This window comes from Euprymna scolopes, chromosome 10 (assembly GCF_053919585.1).
Source record: "Euprymna scolopes isolate OS-2025 chromosome 10, ASM5391958v1, whole genome shotgun sequence".
Taxonomy (NCBI): domain Eukaryota; kingdom Metazoa; phylum Mollusca; class Cephalopoda; order Sepiida; family Sepiolidae; genus Euprymna; species Euprymna scolopes.
In genome coordinates this window covers 111,728,414-111,750,731 of record NC_136491.1, presented here as the reverse complement: position 1 = coordinate 111,750,731, position 22,318 = coordinate 111,728,414, and the positions used below count along the sequence as shown (strand labels likewise).

The 22,318-nt window shown below is 38.4% G+C and overlaps 1 protein-coding gene across 4 annotated transcripts in view; it reads left to right on the top strand.

The window, feature by feature from the left end:
* LOC145286207 (guanine nucleotide exchange protein SMCR8-like) overlaps window positions 1-20,997 on the top strand; it is a 144,202-nt gene extending 123,205 nt beyond the window's left edge. For all 4 annotated transcript variants that reach the window (XM_080135008.1, XM_080135009.1, XM_080135007.1 and 1 more), the window contains exons 23-26: window positions 12,924-13,007; window positions 16,035-16,134; window positions 19,491-19,557; window positions 20,763-20,997. In XM_080135008.1, the coding sequence (XP_079991134.1) occupies window positions 12,924-13,007; window positions 16,035-16,134; window positions 19,491-19,557; window positions 20,763-20,821 (310 nt within the window). In that variant the 3' untranslated portion in view covers window positions 20,822-20,997. The remainder of the gene's footprint in view (window positions 1-12,923; window positions 13,008-16,034; window positions 16,135-19,490; window positions 19,558-20,762) is intronic.
* Window positions 20,998-22,318: the final 1,321 nt, after the last annotated feature.

Here is a 22,318-nt window from a genome sequence, read left to right as displayed (position 1 = left end):
TGATAGTTGGAGATGGAAATGTTCAAATGTATTACCCAAATCTATCTATCTATATATATATTTATAAAAGTGAATGTGTCTGTCAGTATGTCTGTGTACATTTCCCTAGGCAATAACTCTGTCAATTTTCAGTCTACAGACTCGAAATTTGATATATAGGATACTGAGATTTGAGAAAATCTTTGTAATCTGTTTTCGGACAGAAATTTGGCTGTTAAGGGGTCAAAGTTCAATGATTTGACCTTTGAGAACTCTACCAAACTCTTCTGCCAATTTTAGGTCTAAACACTTGAAATTTTAGATATAGGTTCCTTGGACATGGATCTAACTTAATAACTTGATTTGAGCCCAAAACAATGTTAAGGGGTCATAATAGGGGCCAAAATTTAAAAAAAAGTTTGACCACTTCGGTCTCTACTAAATTACTCAGACAATTTCTGGTCTAAACATTTGAAATTTTACATAAAGGGTATTCAGAGATAGGGCAAGCTTTTTAATCGGTTTGGGTCGAAAATTTGAGTTACCAATATATAAATGTATGTACGTATGTATGTATGTTTGCATGTCTGCCTAAAACTTTTGACAGAGGTGATTGATTTTCACAAGATCAGTATCGTTTTGAAGTTTGACCTTTCAGACAACAAATATCGAAAAATTGACTAAAAACATTAATATCTTCACCTTCAACTGGGCACTTTTCTACAGTGGTGGGGGGGGGTCGCTTTTTTTGCCAATATTTTCAAAAGTTGTCCTTTTCTTCCGATTGTCTAGCCTTAATTAAAACCTATGTCACTTCCGGTTTGGTGGTGGTCGTAACAGCGAAGACGTCACTTTTTTCCCGTTCTTTTCCTCATTTGCGGTACGGGTTCGAGCCTGCCTTCCTACTACCACTTTTTTTTTTTTGTCAACATACACTTCCAAACACCCGGGCAACGCCGGGCTGAAATGCTAGTATATCTATAAAAGTGAAATTGTGTGTCTGTATGTGTACATTTCCTTACCAAACTACTCTGTCAATTTTCAATCTACAGACTCGAGATTTGACATAAGGAGTATTGAGATTTGGGAAAATCTTTTTAATTGGTTTTCGGCCAGAAATTTGGCTTTCAAGGAGTCAAAGTTCAACGATTTGACTTTTGAAAACTCTACCAAACTCCTCCGCCAATTTTGTGTCTAAACACTTGAAATTTTAGATGTAGGTTCTTTGAACATGGATCAAACTTTTTCATTTGATTTGAGTCTAAAACAAATGTTAAGAGGTCAAAAGTTAAAAAAACATTTGACCTCTGCGGTCTCTACCAAATTACTCAGCCAATTTATGGTCTAAACATTTGAAACTTTACATAAAGTGTATTATTCAGACATAGGGCAAACTTTTTAATCAGTTTTTGGCCGAAAATTTGGCTGCCAAGAGGTCAAAGTTTAAAAGATTTGACCTTTGCGATTTCTAGCAAACTATTTAACCAATTTTGGTCTAAACATTTGAAATTTTACATAAAGGGTATTCAAACATGCAGCAAGCTTTTTAATCAGTTTTTGGGTGAAAATTAGGTTGCCAAGAGGTCAAAGTTGAAAAAGTTGACGTTTGCAGACTCTGCTAAACTCCTCTACCAATTTTGGGTCTAATACTTGAAATTTTAGATGTAGGTTACCTGGACCTAATTCCAACTTTTTAATTTATATATACATATACACATAAAGTACATAGGGCCCAAGCAAAGCTGGGCTGAACTGCTAGTCATTAATAAAGTCATAACTAATTTTTTTAAGGTAACGCTTTTTTTTTTTAAATATTTTTTTTTAATGAAATAGCTTCCAATCTATTTAATACATGAGGATTTGCTAAAAAGTTTAAAGACAGAAATGACTTTATATTCGACAGTTAAAATGCTTCCAAATTCCTTTAAAGTTTTAAAGGACCATAGAGGAATTCATTTTCTTGTTCTTTTCAATCTATACTCCTATAACTTCGGTTTTCTTTTGTGTGTATTGATATTCATATTAAAAACCCTCTTTTCTATTTATTTAAATATTTATTTAAGAAGAAAAATCACAAATTTTACAGAATTTTAGGGTTAAAATTATATAAAACAGGCAACTAATTCTTTTTAAATGTGGCATGAGGCCAAAAAGGGTGTTGGGGGGGGGGGGAAGATGGGTGTCGGGGGTCGTCCACTTGTCTATTCCCTATCACTAGTTGCAATCACCACAATACCGCATTCACTCTAGGAGTTGGATCTACTTAAAGCCCCAGATGACAATATGTACAATTTTTTTTTTTTTTTTTTTTTTTTAAATTTTTTTTTTTAACAATAAAATTATATACAATGGCTTTTTTTTTTTTTGGACTTTATATTTACAATGAAATAATGACAAAATGGAAATTGTGATGTGTATGATATATGCGGATGAAATTGTGATGTGTATGATATATGCGGATGATGGGCGGGGATAATGAGAGCCTTAAAAACACCCCAAAATAAAGAAAAATAACAGTAATAAAAAATAAATGAACCAAATAAAACGTTAAACGGTGAATGTGTTAGTACTGACCCACCCTTACCTATTTGATTTTGAAATGCTTCCTGTTTTCCGGTATCGGACCCACCCTTACCTATTTGATTTTGAAATGCTTCCTGTTTTCCGGTATCGGCCGAAAACAAGGGAGCACTTCCTAAGAGGAAGTGGGCACAGCTACGGACAAAATAAAGGGGGGGGAAAGGGATATTCGGTGACCTCCAAGAAAAATAACATCGGGACGGGTTGGGACTAAAATAAATTAATCAGGACTGGGCTTCTTTGGAGGTATCCTAACACCTAAAATTAAAAATTGGGGACATGGAACTCATTTATACCAACTAGCTAAGGGACTGATCCACTACGGGATTATCTTGATCTGGTCTGGGGGTTACTTTTACGGTCGGCGTGTGCCATGCCTAGGCAGGGAACACGTACTCAAGCTTGTTTCGTACAAACGCACATAAACTAGCGGTGTGAATCCACCTCCTACTAAACTGTGAGCGAGATAACCTCCTTCTATCGCATCTGATTTTGATTTTAAGTTGGTGTTTAAAATACAAAATCAGATCCCGATGAGAAGGTGGCTCCCCCCCACGCCCTATCTCTATGCGTGAAACCCACACTACCAGTCTAGCTACGGCCAAGGTCGCTAGGAACACCATTCGTTCCTCCCTAGGCCACAAGGGATCTGCGTTGTAGACAACGGATGCTAAATCCAGGATCGTCACCTGATCGGGGACGATGCGAGCCGTGACCTCACTGACATACTCCCAGAATTCACGGAGCTTGGAACAAGTATAAAAAGCATGTTCTACGGTTTCTAAGCTATCTTCGTCGCACCGTGGACAAAAGGGACTAAATACCATACCAATTCTAAACAATATGTCATTGAGGGGTAGAGCGTTTCTAACCAATCGCCAGGTCAGGGAAAATTCGGAATTGTTAAGGTATCCCCGGCCTGGCGCCCAATTCCACAGAGAGCGAACCTCCCCCTCCGACAGCTGCAGCCGCTCCCCAAGCGGGTCCGAAGCGGTCCCCACCACTAATCCCCGATATAATGCCCTTCTAGGCTGTGCAAGGTCCAAGGACCCTGGCATCGCTCTAAGCGCATTTCGGCATTCGTTGAAGAATCTTGATTGCCCTCTCGGCCTTCTTTGGCATTCAATTAAATGATTGGGGATAAGGTCGGGAAAAGCTGCACCGACCGCGGGACCCCAATCAGACTCCTCAATCAGAGTTCTACCCAGGAACGCCAACCTTTCGGCATTTTTGTGGCTAGCCAGGTCAGGCATCCCCAAGCCCCCATCTTCAAGACGTTGAGTGCAGACCTGTCTACGGACAAGCGGCCGTCGCTCATTCCACAACAGTAAGAAGAGCGCACGCGTTAAGGCCGCCATGCGGACCGCAGGCAGAGGAAGTACAGCCAATCGGTAAAGGATCAGCGGAAACACATAAGTGGCGCATGCCTCCGCCCTACCTTTAAGGGACAATCCCCTTCGAAGCCAAACCCTGACAGACGCTTCGACCTTGCTCTGTACTTCCGACCAGTTCTTATCTAGACATAGACCGGGTCCAAACCAAACACCCAGAATACGGACCGGGCCATCCGTCCAGACAAATGCGCCAGGCAAAGCATTCGAGCCCCGCCAAGCAGCCAACCTCAGGCCAACGGATTTGCTGAGATTGACTACGGCCCCTGTAACTTGTTCATAACGCTTGAGAGCCTTAATCACCGTAATAATATCAACGACGCTCGAAACAAATACGGTGACATCATCGGCAAACGCGGAAACCCTGGCTCGCGCACCGCCAGGAAGAGCAATTCCGCGCAGGGCCGGTCCAGCCACCCTGGTCCTCACTTTCCTAAGGAATGGTTTCAGCGCGAGGACATACAGCAAGGGTGACAACGGACACCCCTGTCACACCGACCGAGAAACCGCGAACGGCGCCGACCGCACCCCGTTGACCTGCACAACTGCCGTCGGCCGAGCGTACAAAATGGAAATCCATCTGCAGAAGCCAGATCCAAATCCGGCAGTCTCTAAAACAGCCATCAGGAAACGATGATCCACCCTATCAAACGCCTTGGACTGATCCAAATTAATCAGCGCGGCTTCAGTGTCGTCTTCTAAATTTTCTATGGCTGTACGTATCAAATGCAAATTATTTTGAATTGATCTTCCCTTCACAGCGTAATTCTGATCCGGTTCGACCAAGTCAGCGATAACAATCTGCAAACGATTCGCCAGCACTCGGGCCAGGATTTTTAAATCCGTATTCAGCAACGTGATTGGCCTAAAATCATCTATCCCCCCCAACATGTGTGTCGTTCTTCTTCAGAAGTGTGACCACTCCTTTGGTAACCTGACTCGGGATAGATCCCGTGTCAAACCAGTGGTTAAACACACCCGTCAGAATCGGAACAAACATGTGCGACATCCTCAAGTAAAGTTCGTAGGGTAGTCCATCCAGTCCTGGTGATCTGTTATAGGCGGCCTACTTCATAGTAGCTATGACCTCACACTCTGTAACCCGACCATCGCAACCAGCCGCTCGGGCCGCCTCCAGGCGGGGCGAGCCAGCCAAATAGTTGCCAAACTCCTGGACGCGGAGCCTGGACAGCTGCGCAAAGAGATCTTCAAAGTGCACTCGAAACCGCTCGCAAATCCCCCGAGCCGACACTAAGGAGTCCCCTTCCGGGCTCTGAATTTTACGAATGTAGTTATCCGATTTGCACCCGAGCGAATAGACTCGTTCGGCTTTGTCAACATTCACAGCTTCGTTGGGCATCTTTTTAATTCTAGCCCTAACTACCTGGCCCTGATATCGCTCGCTAGCCAAACGACTCAGATCCGCCTTAGCTAACCCTATTTCTAGGGAATCCCCCCCAGCCACCGCCCGGGATAGTCTATCCTCTAGACGCTTCTCTGCCTTGGCCCTATCTAGCGCGAGGCGTTGGCCATATTTGACAGAGAAGTCTCTAATGCTAGATTTGGCGTTTACCCACCACTTACTCCCGGTAACCGCCCCCACTAATCCCTTCTGTATGTGTTTAGTTAGCCTTTCCCGAAAGTCACCTATCTCCAGTAGGGAGGTATTTAACTTCCAGTACCCAGCTAACTTGGGGTTGCTATCTAAGTCTAACCTGGCCACAAGTAGTTTGTGGTCAGAGTGGCCTAACCAGTGGAACGTGGGACAAGATATGTATTCTATGTTGCCTCTTCTAACTAACAACCGATCCAAGTAAGTACTTGAAGCGGAAGGCCTGCTAGAGAGCCACGTCCACGTCTCCCGCCCCGGGTGATCCACCCGATACCTGTCTACCAGATCGCATCTAGCCATCAGGTCCGACAGACTGGTTTCACACCCATCCGTCCCGCTAGTCCCGCCCACCTTATCTGCCCTGGGGTCAAGAATGGCATTCCAATCACCCACTAGTATTAACCGTTCCGAACCCCCGAGAAACACCTCCAACCGCCGGAAAAAGGAAACCCGCTCCCGTACGCAATTGGGCGCATACACCACGACGACTCGAAACGCTCTATTTGCCACAGCAACATCGGCCACGATCAGTCTACCATCAGCATCCGCGTGAACAACGCTAACCGTTGCAGAAAGGGTGCGCCTAACTAACAAAGAAACCCCCCTACTTTGACTATCACCGTATGTTGAAAAGACATCATAATGCCCCTCCAGCACCCGATGATCGTCAACGCAATCGTAGTGAGTCTCCTGTAACGCAGCCACATCTATATTCATCGACATGAGGTCTCTCAGTACCCTAGCGGCTTTGCTTCGGCACCTCATGCCCCTAACGTTCAAACTACACAAGCTCAAGGACGTGGCCATTGTGTCTAGATATCCGCAACCACCGACCTAAAGTCTTTGCTAGAAAGGGTGCCGCAGGACTGGGCGAGGTTTCCCGAAAGCAACTCGGACGTTACTCGTCCTTCTCGCGCAATACCTCCGACATCCAGGGGAAACGTTAATTTAAGGGCCCTATACAAACAAGGGTGGACGTAAATAGGAACCCTACCTTCGCATCTCGGCGCCAGCTGATCGAGGGAGTCATGCCTCTCTTCCACCAACTTTAAATCTGGAATCGCCCCCCTGGCGTCGTCGATCATATTCCACATGGCCTTCGTGCGTCCAGTTTTTGTATGGCGCACAAAGGTCATGACTAGGGGGGCGTCTGGGAAGTTTTTAGGGTTGGTAACACTTTTCCCGTCGATTATTTTCATTTCTCTAAGCGGCTTAATCAGGCCCCTATGGCGCTGCGTTATATACGTGTCAGCGTGAAGGGGGTCTACTTCGCAAATCCGGTCTCCAGGAAGGTAGGGGAGCTTTTTCGTCTTTTCACTCCTTACAGGAGATACAGAGGCGGCTCTTCTACCGCTGTTGGTTTTTGTCGCCGGCTTCTCCCGGGACAACGAGCGGGCACCGGTTGGGGGGGGTATCGAAAAGGGATGGGGATTTTGGTTCAGCCGATGAGGTTAGGGTAGGGGTTTTGGGTGGCTGCACCGTAGAGACAGTCTTCTCTACATTCATAGGGGACGGGGAACGGGACCCTGCCTCCTTGTTTTTCTCGCCTTCTTTTTAGTTTCCTTTTCCGACACTTGGTACTCTACCACAGTAGCCGTTTCCTTATCGTGCTCCCCTTCTGAGTCAGACGAGGAGACCGGATGCATTCTTTTCTGGCCGCTAACAACTTCTTTAGTGGTAACGTTGGTGGAAGAGACCGTTGACGACACTGTGGGAACCGGCTGACCTTGTACCTCAGGGGGCTGCTCTCTTGTGGAGGGGGTCTTGGTGGTTCTGCCATTCTTCTTTACCACTGTAGTCCAGCCGTCCGACGTTGTTGCTTCTTTGCCCCCTCCGGTTAGCTTCTCAGGGGCTGCTGGTACCACTGCCGCCGGCTTTGCTACTACTACTACTGTCTGTGGGTTTCTTTTTGGACATTCCCGTGCCATATGGCCCTGCTGTTGACAATTCCAACAGTGGGGCCTGCGACCTTCTACTATAATGCTCATCGACCATATGTCGCACCTGAGCATGGGGGGATGTTTTGTAATCCTTCCTTGTCAACACGCATTTTTAGGTTGTAGTCCCCTACCATAAGGTTACGGGGACCACGGACAGGAATGACGGACTCTACGTCCCCATATTGACTCATAAAGGCCCCTAATTGCTCAGGGCCGAGAATACAGGGGACTCCCAAAATAGACACGTTCGTCCGCGTCTTACTTAAATATTCCGGCTTAAGTCGAATATGTCGCCACATGTGTTCCGATTTGAATATATTGACGGCGTCTTCCTCTTTGGGCAGTAGTAAATCCCACACTGCATAGCTTCTACGGCAGATATAGGTTGCGGGGATATTTAATTCCCCCAGAATTTTCGCCATGTCGTCTTTCGGCACACCGGTTAGCGCTCGTTTCTTTGTGTCTATGGAGACTAACGATATTATTCTCTTTGAAAGTTCTTTCATAGTTTTCGGTTCCACTCTAATAACATTACCGTCGGTCAAATCCTTATATTTTGTATCGAATAACCGGCGGTAATCCCCGGGAGTTAGTTGCGACTGGGGGGCCCCAGTCTTTGACCACTGCCGCCGCGGCCGTCTGCGGTGTTGATATTATCGTCTGTGACACTGTTAACAGCGGTGATTTCTGTCCCGGGGCAATAATAGAACCGGATGAGTCTATTGTTTGTGAACTCCCTGGCAACGTCGGCCACTCTCCCGGCTTCTCCCTTGGGGACGACGGTTTTAGGGGTCAGTGCCGGTTCTTTTGTGGCTGTGGCACTAGCTGCCCCATTCTCTCTTTCAGTCTGAGCAGCCCCCTTTCTTTCTCGTTGACGCGACTTTCTCGCTTGTCGTAGTAGCAGTTCTTGTCTGTTGCATTCATCAGCGCTACTGTCGCTGCTACTAAATTCTATGTCGGCTTGCCTCGCGGCGTTCAACTGTTCGTCTAGAAGCGTTAACATGTTAATGGCCTCTTCCCTGTCGTCTGGCAACCCGTTCGAAAACGTCTGTTCCGACTCGGTGTTCCTCAATATTGAGATATCTCCAGAGGTTGCTGGTTTAATTCCCGACCCTAGGGGGTCCGTTCTCCCATGGGCGGGAGGGCTGACAGTTAAAGCCCTCTTCCTCGGGTGATTCCACCGAGTCGGAACACCTCTTTCAGCTGGCCTAAATCTACTGCTACTACTATTACTGCCGGGAACAGCAGTACGACTAGTTACGTGAGAGTCGCTGCCTAACGCAAACGATTCCCCTAGATTAGCGGTGCGGGGGACAACACCGAGTTTTGTGCGGGGGTCAACACTAATCCATCCTAGTGGTCTGTCTACTGTGCCTGAACCGGCGGGCGTGTCGGGGACACGAACGCCAGAAACCGGGTTAGGCGGGGGGTCGGAACTCGGACCACGTGGCGGTAGAATTTTTTTTTTTCCAAGGCCTAATCCTGTGCTCAGAGGTGGCCGAAGCTCTCTCTGGGAACCGGACCCCGGGCTAGACATGTCTGCACTACCGGAGCCCGGCCAAGTTACCCTCCTCCTCTGCGTCTTCTTCCCGGTTGGCCCGGTTGAAGTTTCCGTTGGATATGACTTCGAACAACCACCTCAGACGCAGACCGGTCGAGTCGGAAAAAGAGACAACCTGAAATAATTCGTAAACAAGACAGTTAATAGCCTCGCGGGGAGGCAGAAAAATAAAAACAAGGCTCACCCGCCCAACAGGGACCGGCAGCCGGTCTCTGGACAGCAGCAAAACGAAAACACAGCCGAACTCAACGCTCTTTTCTATTTATTTAAAAAGAAAATGCAATTTTGTTATGTATGGGGCATGGAATTGCATTCACTAGCAGAAGATCTAGCTAATTTGCATATTCTTTTTAAACATTCATTTTAATTAATTCCCTATTAGTTTCTTCGGTTTTCTTATGGGATGATCATCTTTAGTTAACTATTACATGCAATTATATTAATGCAGATGTTCTACATGATTTATACTTACATAATATTTGCGTAAAAAGTTTATAGTAAACACAAAATTGTTTCCATATATATTTATGTATACATATATATTTTTGTTTAAAAACTTTTGCTTACCAAATTCCTCCTAGAGTTTTTGGTCTACAGACATGAAACTTCATATATAAGGTATTTGAATCCATGCGAAACTTTATATTTAGGGTTTAGCCCGGAAAAATCTGTGCAAAAATGTGAAAATTAAAAAAAATGAAATTTGCCAGGTGAAGGTCGAACGCTGCCATTCCGAACGCATAACGTAGTAGCTATTGGTTCATGTTTTAATTTTTAGCCTGGCTGTAAATATGTCTTCATGGTCCAGTCATTGGCGTCAAAGGCAAAAATAAGTCGTAAGCTGAAGGTTTTGGTTTCGATTCTCGGTGGTGGCACACGAGTCTTTTTTTTTTTTTTTAACTTTTTAAATTATTACTATATATTGGACGCAATATAATCTATAATATAAATCTCACCTGTTTGTTTAAATGTATGTATATGTGTGTATGTTTGTCTGCCTAAAACTTTCGAGAGGCGACGGATTTTCACAAGATCGGTATCGTTGTGAAGCCGACCCTTCGGACGACAAATACGGAAATATTGGCTAAAAACATTAATCACTTCACCCTCAACTGGGCGCTTTTTCGCTGATGTTTTCGAAAGCCATCCTTTCTTTTCGATTGACTAGCCTTAATTTAAACCTACATCACTTCCGGTTTGGGGATGAGCGAAACAGCAAAGACATCACTTTTTTTTTTCATGTTCTTTTCCTCATTCGTAGTACGGGTTCAAGCCTGCATGCCTAAAACCATTTCTTTCTTTTTTTTTTTTTCTCAACATGCACATCCAAACACCCGGGCAACGCCGGGCACCCAGGCTAGTTGTTAATAAAAGATTAAAATGGCTGACTTGTTAATAAAAGATTAAAATGGCTGACTTGTTTACTAAGAAACTGAGATGCATTCTGATGGATTTAATTTTGTAATCAGACGATTTTTTTAAAAGGAGATTTTTAAAAAATTGTGTTTTAGTAATTTGCATTTTTGATTTCAATAAATATTTGATTAAGAGTAAATCCAATAAACAATAATAGCGTGTAAATCGCACAGAAACCAGAAACACACAGACACAGTTCAAATAGAAGAAGACAGCAAAATAAAATTCATGTTGCTCTCTGCATTTCTTTCCATAAAGTTAAGATATAAAAAAGAATGGGTCTTTGTCTAGAATTCTTCCTATATTAAAAAAAATAAAGTACGATGTATGTGGAATGCAAATTTCATATTCCAAATAGCATATAAATTGAAGTACCTTTTATTTTTTTAAGAAAATCAAATTTTATCAGAAAGCGAGAATGGCCTCTCTCTCTCTCTCTCTCTCTCTCTCTCTCTCTCTCTCTCTCTCTCTGATCTTAAATAAACAAATAATAAATAACTCGATTCGGACTTTTGAGATTTTTTTTTGTTTGTTTTCAGCCTTGTAATGATTATGATTTACCATTAATGGCTTAAAATCGAAAAAAAAAAAAAATGATTTTCTATACATAAAAAGAAACTACTGGGTCAATTTTTATGATTTTTTAAATAAGATCTTTTCATTCTGTGACTGATATGTACATCATAAAGATTTTCTTGTATTTTCATTTTTTTTTTTTTTTTTTTTCAATATAGGAGGAATTCTGAACAGCCACCAAAGAATGACCTCTACTAAAAAAAATATTTGCATCTTATTTGTGTTTCCGAACACTTTTTGTTTATTTTCAAATATAACATTTGTGTATTTTTTTATTTGAACATTATACAATGAAGATGTTTTATTATTGGTGTTTATACAGTATAATGGAATTCCAAACAAATGCATTTCAGATATAATACTATTATGTACTTACCTGTCATGTCAAAATTAGTATAAATTCAAAAAATTATGAAAAATAATTACAAGTAAAAATAGAATTTATCGAATTATCAAGTTTTTATCGTATGTTTTCATGTAGAAGAGTTCTGTGGCAAACTTATTTCTTTTGTTTGCCTTAAAATAGAAAATGTTGGACAGCTAGTGTCTATAATTTTTCTAAAAAAAAATAGATCTAGTACATCTTTTACTGAATCATTTTTCATAATTATTGTTTTGACCATACCATGTACGTAATAATGTTTTTACTTGAAATTCCATTATAGTGCACAAGCACATTATTATTATGATTATTGAGTTCTTTTAGTTATTTCAAATGGTGCATTAGATGTATTGTTCCAAAAGGAAAATACAAGGTGTCTCAAAAATGTACTCACACTCCAGATGATGATGAAACCTTCATTTTTGGATATAAAGTGAAATGTAAGCACTTTGAATCGAACAACAATATAATGGAAGAATCATGTTCACAAATGTTCAAATTGATGACCGTTATTGTCCAGACAGTGCTGATAACACGCACCAATAAATTCGCAAACATCATGAAACAAGTCATTACAGTATATTTTTTGAGACACTGTATATATCAGGAACTATGGTTCCTTTGTCCAATTCATAATCCTATATTATACTTCTTGCGGTTAATCATAATATATGCTTATATATAAAAGGCACTCTGTGTGTGTGTGTGTGTGTGTGTGTGTGTGTGTGTGTGTGTGCGCGCGCGCGCGAGTTTGTTACTTATGAACTCCAAAACAGTTGGGCTAATTTTTTTTTTCTTTTTTTTTTTAAATTTCAAATATACTTTATGTACCTGGTAGTGTTCTTAGATATGTTTTGTGTCAGAATGTCACTGATAAGTATCGATAATCGAAAAAATTTAAATGAAGAAGGAACAGTCCGGTTTTGACTAAAGTTAACATTCTTATACAGTCTATAATCACAAGTGCATTTGAGAAGCTTTATCATCGCACAAGCAGAAGAGTCTGATATATAAAATCAACAGTAAGTTCTTTGATATGACGGGGTGCATTCAAAATAAATGTTTCTGTTTAGAGCACAATTGAATCATGATACTTAACTTTTACATTTTAAATTTTAATTCAAGCAATTTTATAAAAATCATTTTATAAAATAAACAGGTTCTCTACAGTGCAATGTAGACTAATGTATTGTGAACTAATTCACTGTTGGAAGGCTTGTGAAGCTTCTTCCTGGTGCACTACAGTGGGTCTCTGACTAGAGCAGGTAATAAATCGATTTGATTGAAAAATGGGCAATTTCACCGATTTTGATAACAATAAAAGTATCGGAAGTGTGGAATATTCATTAATCCTCATTCAATCCTGGGCAGCATTGGGTCTCCCTGCTAATACCAAGATAAGTTTGAATTAAATGTTCAATCCATATTACTCCTTTACATATTTTTTTAATTGTTCTTGTTTTGTTTTTTTTGTTGTTCATTTTAGTTGCTTCCAAGAAATATCATCCAAAGCTTTCCTTTACTACCATTCCTTTTGCATGACGTCTGTGAATCCAAATGCCAATAATGGGTAAGAAACAAAACTTTTTTCTCTCATGAAATTTAAATCAGATAATTGCAACTACTGTCTCCTCTTTTGAGTTGCACCCTCACTTGGCATGGCACATGGTCGTCTGTGTATAATGGTCATTTGGTCCATTACCGATATTCCAGCAAGAAGAAATACAGAAAAAAAAGGGACGCATATTCTTCAGAAGGCATCGAGTTATGAAAATGCTATTTCATACTTAAGTATGACAAATCAATAACATATAGACAGGAAGCACTTATGGCATATTTTGTGAAAATGTCTAAAAACAGACTAAGTATGATGGGTGGGGGGCATATTCTATCTTTTTTTTTTTTTTTTTTTTTACTTGTTTGACAACACATGCCTACTCTCACTCCTCTCTGTAATCTCTCTCTCTCTCTCTTCTCTCTGTCATCTCTCTCACTCTCTCTCATTTCTCTCTCTCTCCTATCTGTCATTTCTCACTTTTCTCCTGTCTATCATTTCTCTCTCTCTCCTGTCTGTCGTTTCTTTCTCTCCTATCTGTCATCTCTATTTCCGCGTTCTTTCACTGTTACCCTGATTAAATTCATAGCCATCAAATTTACATTTCTATTTCTTATTAGTTACATAAGTGAGTCAGCACATTCATTTTCTCTAAACTACAAATGACTGCGTGAACATGCAAAATGTTTTCTGCTCCAAGTAAATTACTTAAATCGTTGTCACAGTTCAATTCCAGACTGGGACTTAATTCAATAATTTCACCATGAAAACAAGATCAGAAAAAAAGCAAATTTCTTTATTTGACACATGCTAAAAGACCTTTTTCACCATGCAACCAGTCAAATTCTAAACGTTTCACTTTTACGTCTAGTTGGTTAGGAACCATTGCTTGAACTGCATAGCCATAAAAAATTATAGTAATTTTTAATTTTTTTTTAATATTTGTCTTCTACCAATTCATCAGGAAATAACGATGACAGAATGGTTACCAATGTAGAACGCAGGCTTGGCATTCTGTATTAGTTCAGTCAGATATATTGCTCCCCTTTCATTATAGCATGTTGACAACCTTCATGTGATCCCTACTGTGATGTAGGATGAATTGAGTCCGCTCCTCTCATAGAACACACTGTATCCTGGATTAACAGAGACCATGTATGATAGTCCGCAGTGGCCAAGATAGTGATGGTTAGCTAATCCCGAGACCAGTGGCAAACACTGTAGACCTGTGGACTAAAGCTAGGCTTGACATGGGCTTTGATGGTGTTTAACCACATCTTCAGCTGGCCTTCCATGTGTCTTTGTGAATAGTTCTGTAGTTATTGCTTCGTGGATGAACTCTCCTGTGTTGTAGTGTGCAGCATGACTTAATCAACAAAGTTTCAGTTTTAAAAGTGCTCAATTAAGGGGGATGATGATCCATACAAAATTCATAAATAGAATCTGAAAAACGAATGCCAACATTTGAATGGAACTCATTCATGTGAGTTTTGTTCCATTTCTAAATTCAGTTAGTGCATCATTAATGTAACAGATCCAGCCATGTACTATCCTGGTCCTGGTGCTGAACAAGCCAGCTTCCTAAGTTGCCAAGTGGTCTCTAGTTACATATCCCATCCAGACTAATTGATTTTATGACACTAGTTTTAGCAGGAAGGGGTCACTGTCCTTTAACATGTGACATCTAGTATTCCAAAATGGTTACCCATCTGGTACTAACCAAGCTTAACATTGCTTAACTTCATGGACTATCAATTTTCTATGATGCATTGTGTTGATTAACATAATACTTTTGAATCCAACAACTGCATTAGGAGAGTAGAAAGTGGATGTTGGGTTTACTTTCAGTAATTGTGTAACTCGTTTCCCTTATTTTGTCCTTTAGTCCTCACATTCTATGAGCGATGTTTCTGACAAAAGGGGTAAGAATTGCTGTTTTCTGGGTCATAATCTATTAATATAAAGCTTATCATTAAGTGGCTTTCTGCTTTGTCTGTTGCGATTTCTATATAAAAACAAATACATAGAGGTTAGCATCTCTGTCAGAATGTAAGACATCTTCGTCAGTGACAACAATATGAGACAGTTTCTGCAGATGAAGATACGGTAAAAACCTTTCTTCATTTCTGTTAAAGTAAAGGCGATTATAACAGTTGGATTCCTGTTGATTCATTTCATTTCTTGTAGAATGATTAAAAGTGAAATGAAACATGCAATGAAAAGAAACCAGGCAAAATGATTTGGTTTATTTGTGGAACTAAAAAAAGCTACAAAAGTTTTCAGAAAATTTGCACAAAATTGCTGCAGAAAATGTCGGATGAAAGTAGTGGAGATGTTGGTCTACATTTGCTCCCTATTGCTTGATAATCGCTGCTCACCTTAACACTGTGCACCATGGATTTTATTCTCTTTCATCTTCTCTTCTTGCCGTATCATCATCTCTCGCATTGGTGATTGTCAAAAAGGTGAGCGTAGATTCACAAGTATTAAAAAATAAATAAAAACAATGCTAGAGAAACAAAAAAAAAATACCCAAACTCCAATGCATTCCGTAGATATCAGTTGGACTCTGGGTTTATGTGTGACGCCATCATGGGAAAAGATCTTCTAAACGCTAATGTCCTCATCTATATAGTCTGTTGAAGCCTCTTTGTTGTCAGTTGATGTCAGCTCATCTTGATCTGCTCCAAGCCACAATTTGTGTCCTATGTCCAACTTTAAACTGTCCTCAACTGTCACAAACCCAAGACTCCATAAACTGTTCCCAACTGTCATAAACTGTTCCCAACTGTCATAAACTGTTCCTAACTGTCATAAACTGTCTTTTCTACTAAGCTCACTCTCTATAACTTTTGTTCAACTTGTTTCCTTTTTTTTTGTTATAGTTTTTCCTCTTTGTTTTTCTTAATAACATTTGGATATTTATAATATCGCAGAGAATAGTACCGCAGCAAATCACCGCTTAATGTATGCACACATATACAATAACACATATCGATATATTAACACTTGTAATTGTTATTTTCTGTTAATTTTCCACAGCTGTGTCACACTAGAAAAACTTACCAAAGAATTTAAAGATACGTCAGAGCAATTTCTTAAAACCTGCAATATCACGAATGGAGATCGGAGAATTGTTGAGGTTTGTATTCCTTCAAAACTTCTCTATAAATAATTAAAAAAAAAGAAATGACTCAAAAATATCTGCCAGATCTTTAGTTTATCCTGCTTCCTTTGGGCATCTCTTAGTTTTAATCAATGATTCTCTTTCAACTTACGTTTTTTTTTTTTTTTTAGAGGGCACTGTTACCTATACCGAAGCGACATTTACCATTTACTCTAGGCAGGTTGAACTGGCTTCCTCTAAAGGAGGAAGTTTCATGGGAATATCAAATTCACAAGCAATCTCGTCATTTATATATTACCGTAAGGAAAGGTGATGACGTTAGGTTTTTGCAATTCTTGCAGGAAGATGTCAATGTCTTCCTACATACAGCACATGTTATTCTCAAATGGTCATCCATTTTGTACTGACCAGGCTCAACATTGTTTAGCTTTGGGAATCCAATGAGAACCGGTGTATCAACAAGATTATCTTGTATATAGGATAGTGATCACTATATCTGTGTGTATTATTTAATATATAAAGAAACAGCTCAAAGTTTGAATCAGATAGATTCTGTCCTAAAATATTAATATTTTATTCTAACTCGCCATTTTGATTTCTTTATCATTAGTCCATGTTAATAAAAAAAATTGCACTTTGATTTACTTTCTTTTCTTATATACTTTATCCTGCTTGGACTATTTTTTTGTAGTAAGCCATCTTTGCTATCAGCAGCAAATACTACTATCAATACAATTTATAGATAATAGTGCATTATTACATTTATTATTGTTTGCATAATATTTATTATATACCTCTAGTCTCTCTGTCTGTTCCACTTTTTCTCGGAAATTACTGGGATGATTTGACTGAAATTTTATATGAACCTTTTGCTATAGGATGTAGCAAACTAAGTATTATGATATCTGTTTGATGCACAGTTAAGGATTAATAGGGATTAGTCACCACAATACCACATTTATTATACAAATTTTCTTGGAAACTACTGGGCTGATCTGGCTGAAATGTTTTAAGGATCTTTATGGTGATATGGTGCAGTGAACAAAGTATCATGGTATCCATTCAATACGCAGTTAGGGATTAATAGTGATTAGTATTTAATGCAAAAATAAGCACAGATTTAACCATTTTCAGTCATCAATTTATCATAAAGCACTCATTCTAAGTCAACGGACTATAACTGTTGACCGTTTTTATAATATAATATTATTTTCACTTGCAAAAAAAATTTGAATCTGTAAAAGCTTACCAAATTCATTTGTAACATGATTTTCTTGGCATTATTATCAGTAGGGCTGTGACAACAGAATATTCTTTTCATTCTTTTGACTCTCAAGTATATATCCGACACAGTTAATCAACCGAGAACCACATCAGTCTATATAAAAACATATAAGATATTAACGGATATATACTCAAGAGTCAAAACAATTAAAAAGAATATGCTGTTGTCACATCCCTAGTTATCAGTCATCCTGAACTTTTCCTTGCCATTGGAATCAGGCAGTGTCAATTCAGAAGAGGTGTTAGGGTTAGGGATTGCACAACTCTTCCTTCACAATTACAAATGCAGCCAGCCTCGCAGGAGTATCCATTGTATCTCAGTATTGCAGCAGCCATGATATTAGTAAATGATGTTTACATAATATCATTTTCACTATAAAAATAAACTTCAAAATGATTTGAATCTTTGGAAACTTATCAAGCTCACTGGCATAATATGTAACATCACAAAACAGAAATTATCTCATACATTGGCTTGTTTGCAAATGGCACCACTTTATGTTGTATCATTTAATTCTAAGTACAAGTTTCATTTTTATTAACTTTTTAAAAAAGAAAAAAAAAGATTTAGTTTGTGATTATTCAGAATTAAGTAGGATTTCTTCAGTATCTAAACTGTTTTAATTTTTTTTTTTTTTACAAAGAAGTCACCACTTATCAAGGCCCGGAGGCCACTCGAGGATAAGGGTTAATAAGCGTATAGTGGTCAATGGGACAATGTCCTAATAATTGTTAGCAGTGGAAATTTGGTAAATTGGATTACTTAAGGGGAACAGCTCATCACTTTTTTGCAATCATGACATTTTTGTAAGCGTTTAACATCTAAAAGACATAAAAATTTACAATGTCAATTCCAAAGTCATTGAGAACTTGAATGCTTACTAAACACTATCCTCAAGTGCCCAAGGTCTCTCTGTACAGATGTTTGTCAGGACAACTTGGCATGAGGATATTTAAACTTTGACTAAATATTAAAAATCACATAGTATTTGCCACCCAAATGAGATCTCCTTGGTATGGCTAACTCACACCGACTTTTACAAAGACTAGTGCACATTCTCCAAGTGATGTTATCTCAAGTAGTAACATGAATCTGGATACTCCACCACACTAGATGAACAAGAGACCAAAAAGGAAAGATATACTATAACATATTAAAATGGTAAATTGGGGAGAAGAAAATTATGTTCTCAACGTCTTTAATTACTCGGTGTTTGAGAGATAAAGAACTTTAATTGAACATTCGAATATCTATGTATCTCATAAAGAGTTTTAGTCTAAGGAGCCCCTTACTGGGGCTAACAGTGTGTTTCTATATTATATACATCTGTATATATGAAGTAGTAGTGTTTGTGTCTGTGTGTAGAACTCTCCTACAGGCCACACCATTGGATCAATCCTGACCAAACCTGGCATGATAATGCCCCCCCCCTCCAGAGATGGTGTTCACCATTTTTCAAGGTCAAAGGTTAAGGTTGGGACTTTGTCATATGGTTGGATATTCGATTTGCGAGTGCCCGACCGTACGGCAAAGTCCCATTTAAAGCATGGGTATCTTTGCTAATATTCAAATATTCTATTAAAATTCGTTGAGTTAGTAAAGAAGTTGAGAACATTAATTTTCCTTTCCTCAATTGACCTGTTAACTATGTTATGGTATATTTTTTAGTGGTCTCGTGGTCTTGCCAGATTCCAGGCCAAGAATAAATCTACTCTGGTGTAGTATCCAGCTAAATGTTGTTACCACGGTTAACATTATTTGAAGAAGGTGAACTATTCCACGTATAAGCTGATGTGTGGTAGCCATACCAAGGGGATCTTATTTGGGCTATGAATACTATGTGATTTTGAATATTTAGTCAGGGTTTACTTCTAGGGGGAAGTATTCTGCCAGGTTGTCCTGATAAACCCCTGTGTAGAGAGATCTTAGATACTCAAGAATGGTGTCTAGTAGATATTAAAATTCTCTCCTGTAGTCATTTAAATTCTCTTTATTATTTGTGTGTGTTTTATGTATTCTTTGTTATTGATTTGTGGGTTAAGTTTAGCTGTTAGCATTTATTTTTCTAAAATTTTGTTTTCCACAGCATACTGCCAGCCTCGTTTTGAAACAGGTACTGAAAGAGGCACAAGCGAAAAGTGCAAGGTGTATAGGTAAGTCACACTATCTCGATAAATTACAAAGAAATCCTTTCTCATTGCAAATGACTTTACTGTGTTCAATCCTTTATGGGATATGGATGAAGGTCTTTTTATCTTACATCTTCTGACTGAGCCCCTTGCACATTAACTGGATGGATTTTTGTGAAGATGCGTAGAAAGTTTGAAAATTTTTTATCATGTTGTGCGAAAAGTTTATTTTCTAGTAGTTGATGTTTCGATATGTTAGAATGTGTCAGGTTAATGAGAAATCTCTATTATACAAAAGGAACTTTGTGAGTTCGTTCCCTATAGACTCGAAAACAGCTGGGTTGATTTTTATTAAATTTTACACAAAGGTACTTTATGTGCCTGGCAGTGTTCTTAGATAGATTTTGTATCGGAATGTCTTCGATAAGTATCGATAATCAAAATAATCCGATGAAAGCAGGAACAGAGATAACACTTTACACAGTCTAATACCACAAGAGCATTTGAGAAGTTTTAGTACCACACAAGTCGAAAGGTTCAACATATAAAATCAACAGTATGTTCTTTGATATGACAGGGGCACATTTGAAATCAATGTTTCTGTTTAAAGCACAATTTTAACATGATACTTAGCTTTTTTATTTTAAAATTATATTCAAGCCATTATTACTGCACAACTAGTAAGGCCAGACGTATAAAATTAATATTAGGTTCTTTGATATGACAGAAGCACATTTGAAATTAATTTTTATGCTTAAAGCACAATTAAATTATAATACTTGACTTTTGCATTTTAAACTTTAATTCATTTTATAAAATCAACAGTAGGTTCTCTACAGTGCAACGTAGACTACAATGTATTTTGTACTAACTCATTGAGAGAGGCATGTGAGCTTCCTCCCCATGGATCACGATTTCACTGATAATAAAAATATGGCTGTGTGAAACATTTGTTGATCGTTATTCAATCCTGGGCGACGTCGGGTCACCCTGCTAGTATAGTATATTTCCAGTTAGAGCAATTTCTTGAGAAAGAAAGTTAACAAAGTTGGAAAAACAAATTTTTCCACCTTAAGGCTATTAATTACAAATATAGAAGGGGGGGTCTTTATATACTTTATATATAAAAGAAAGACATTACAATTTTTTTTTTTTTTTTAACAAATGACTTTTATTTTAATTGTTAACTTAATAATTTTTCTGTTCTTTTGGTTTTATTTTAACTCTAGATGTTGATGGCAGCCCAATACACTTATCATACAGACCCAGCTACAAGTGGGAGTGCTGAATTGATTGGAACAATATTTTTATTTTTTTTATTTTTTTTTTCTGTCCTATTCCATTCAAGCATAGTATCTAAGAAAATGTGTACTGCAGACAAGAATGCATTTCCTGAATGAAAATCACAAATGAAAAGAAGAAAAAAAAAAATGAATAAATAAAGCAATGAAATTTGAAAACAAGCATTTGAGTCTGGCTACAGCTTTTCTCCTTTCTCAGTGTTTTATATCATGGCACGATGCATTCTTGCACTACATGTATCCTTAGCATAAAAGAATGACTTTTTCTTTATTTTTATTTGGTCATAACTGTTGATTGGTCACAAGGTTAATTAATTTCAGCAACAGAACAAGTGAGATGAGAGTAATAGAAATATAGTTTTTAAAACATTAAAGTAAATTGCTTCTATTTTTCTAAACTCTGTATTCGTCCATTACAGATTTGCTTCCTTTCCTTAAAAAATAATAGCACAGTTATGTCCCTTTGTTTTTTGCCCCCAAATATTTTTCTCTTCCAACTGTTGTTTTCAAAATATTATTCTTTTCAAGAGATGTAAATCGTCAATGGACGAATACAAAATTATCTCTCTTTTAAAAAATAGTGACTATATGAGAATAAATATAAATTATTTTCTGGAAAAAATTAACTCAAATTACATTTTATTTTACTTTATACTATGAACGAATGTTCAACAAAATAAAATGGCTATTCAAAATGAAGTATTAATTTTGCATGAAGAAACGTATTGATGATTCAACCAACTTGATTTTATTATATAGATTTAAAAAAAAAAAAGGAAGTTTTTGTTGCAAAATGTAAAAATCGTAAAAAATTAAAGCTAATTTGTTTTTAATACATCTCTCATAAAAAGATCATTCCTCAGAAGTTTTATTTTTCTTGTTTTACAGCATACCAACCCTATACTACACTACCCTCCTATTTTATGCAGAAATTAATAGCTATTGTAACTTATTAATTGAATACAAATCGTTGAAGGTTCATAAAACTCATTATCATATTTTGTCTATTATCTCAAAAGCTAACAAAATTTATTACATTGAAAGCAAACGTTCTTGTTAGAATATTTCCAATGTGAATCCAACCTTACTTAAAATATCAAACTCAATCCTGGGCACTGGAAGTTTGGCATGGGAATTGGGATACAATCTTAAAATCAGTTGGTATACAGAGAAAAGTGACTAAGCTAACAAAAGGATCTTAATGATGGTAGGTTGGAATCTTAAGGTTTAACGATTTTACTATAGAGAAAATGTTCTTGTTTGAATATTTCAAACCTAATTTAGAATATCAAACAGAATCCTGGGTACAAGGCGCTAAACATGGGAATTGGAATGCCATATTAACATCAATTGGAAATTGATTAACCTAATAAAAGGATGAAGGAATCTCCATTATAAATTTAAAAAAAAACTAGCAAAAATGATTTTTCCCATCTCGTGTTTCTGCTTGTATATCTTTATATCTATAAAAGTGAGTATGTGTG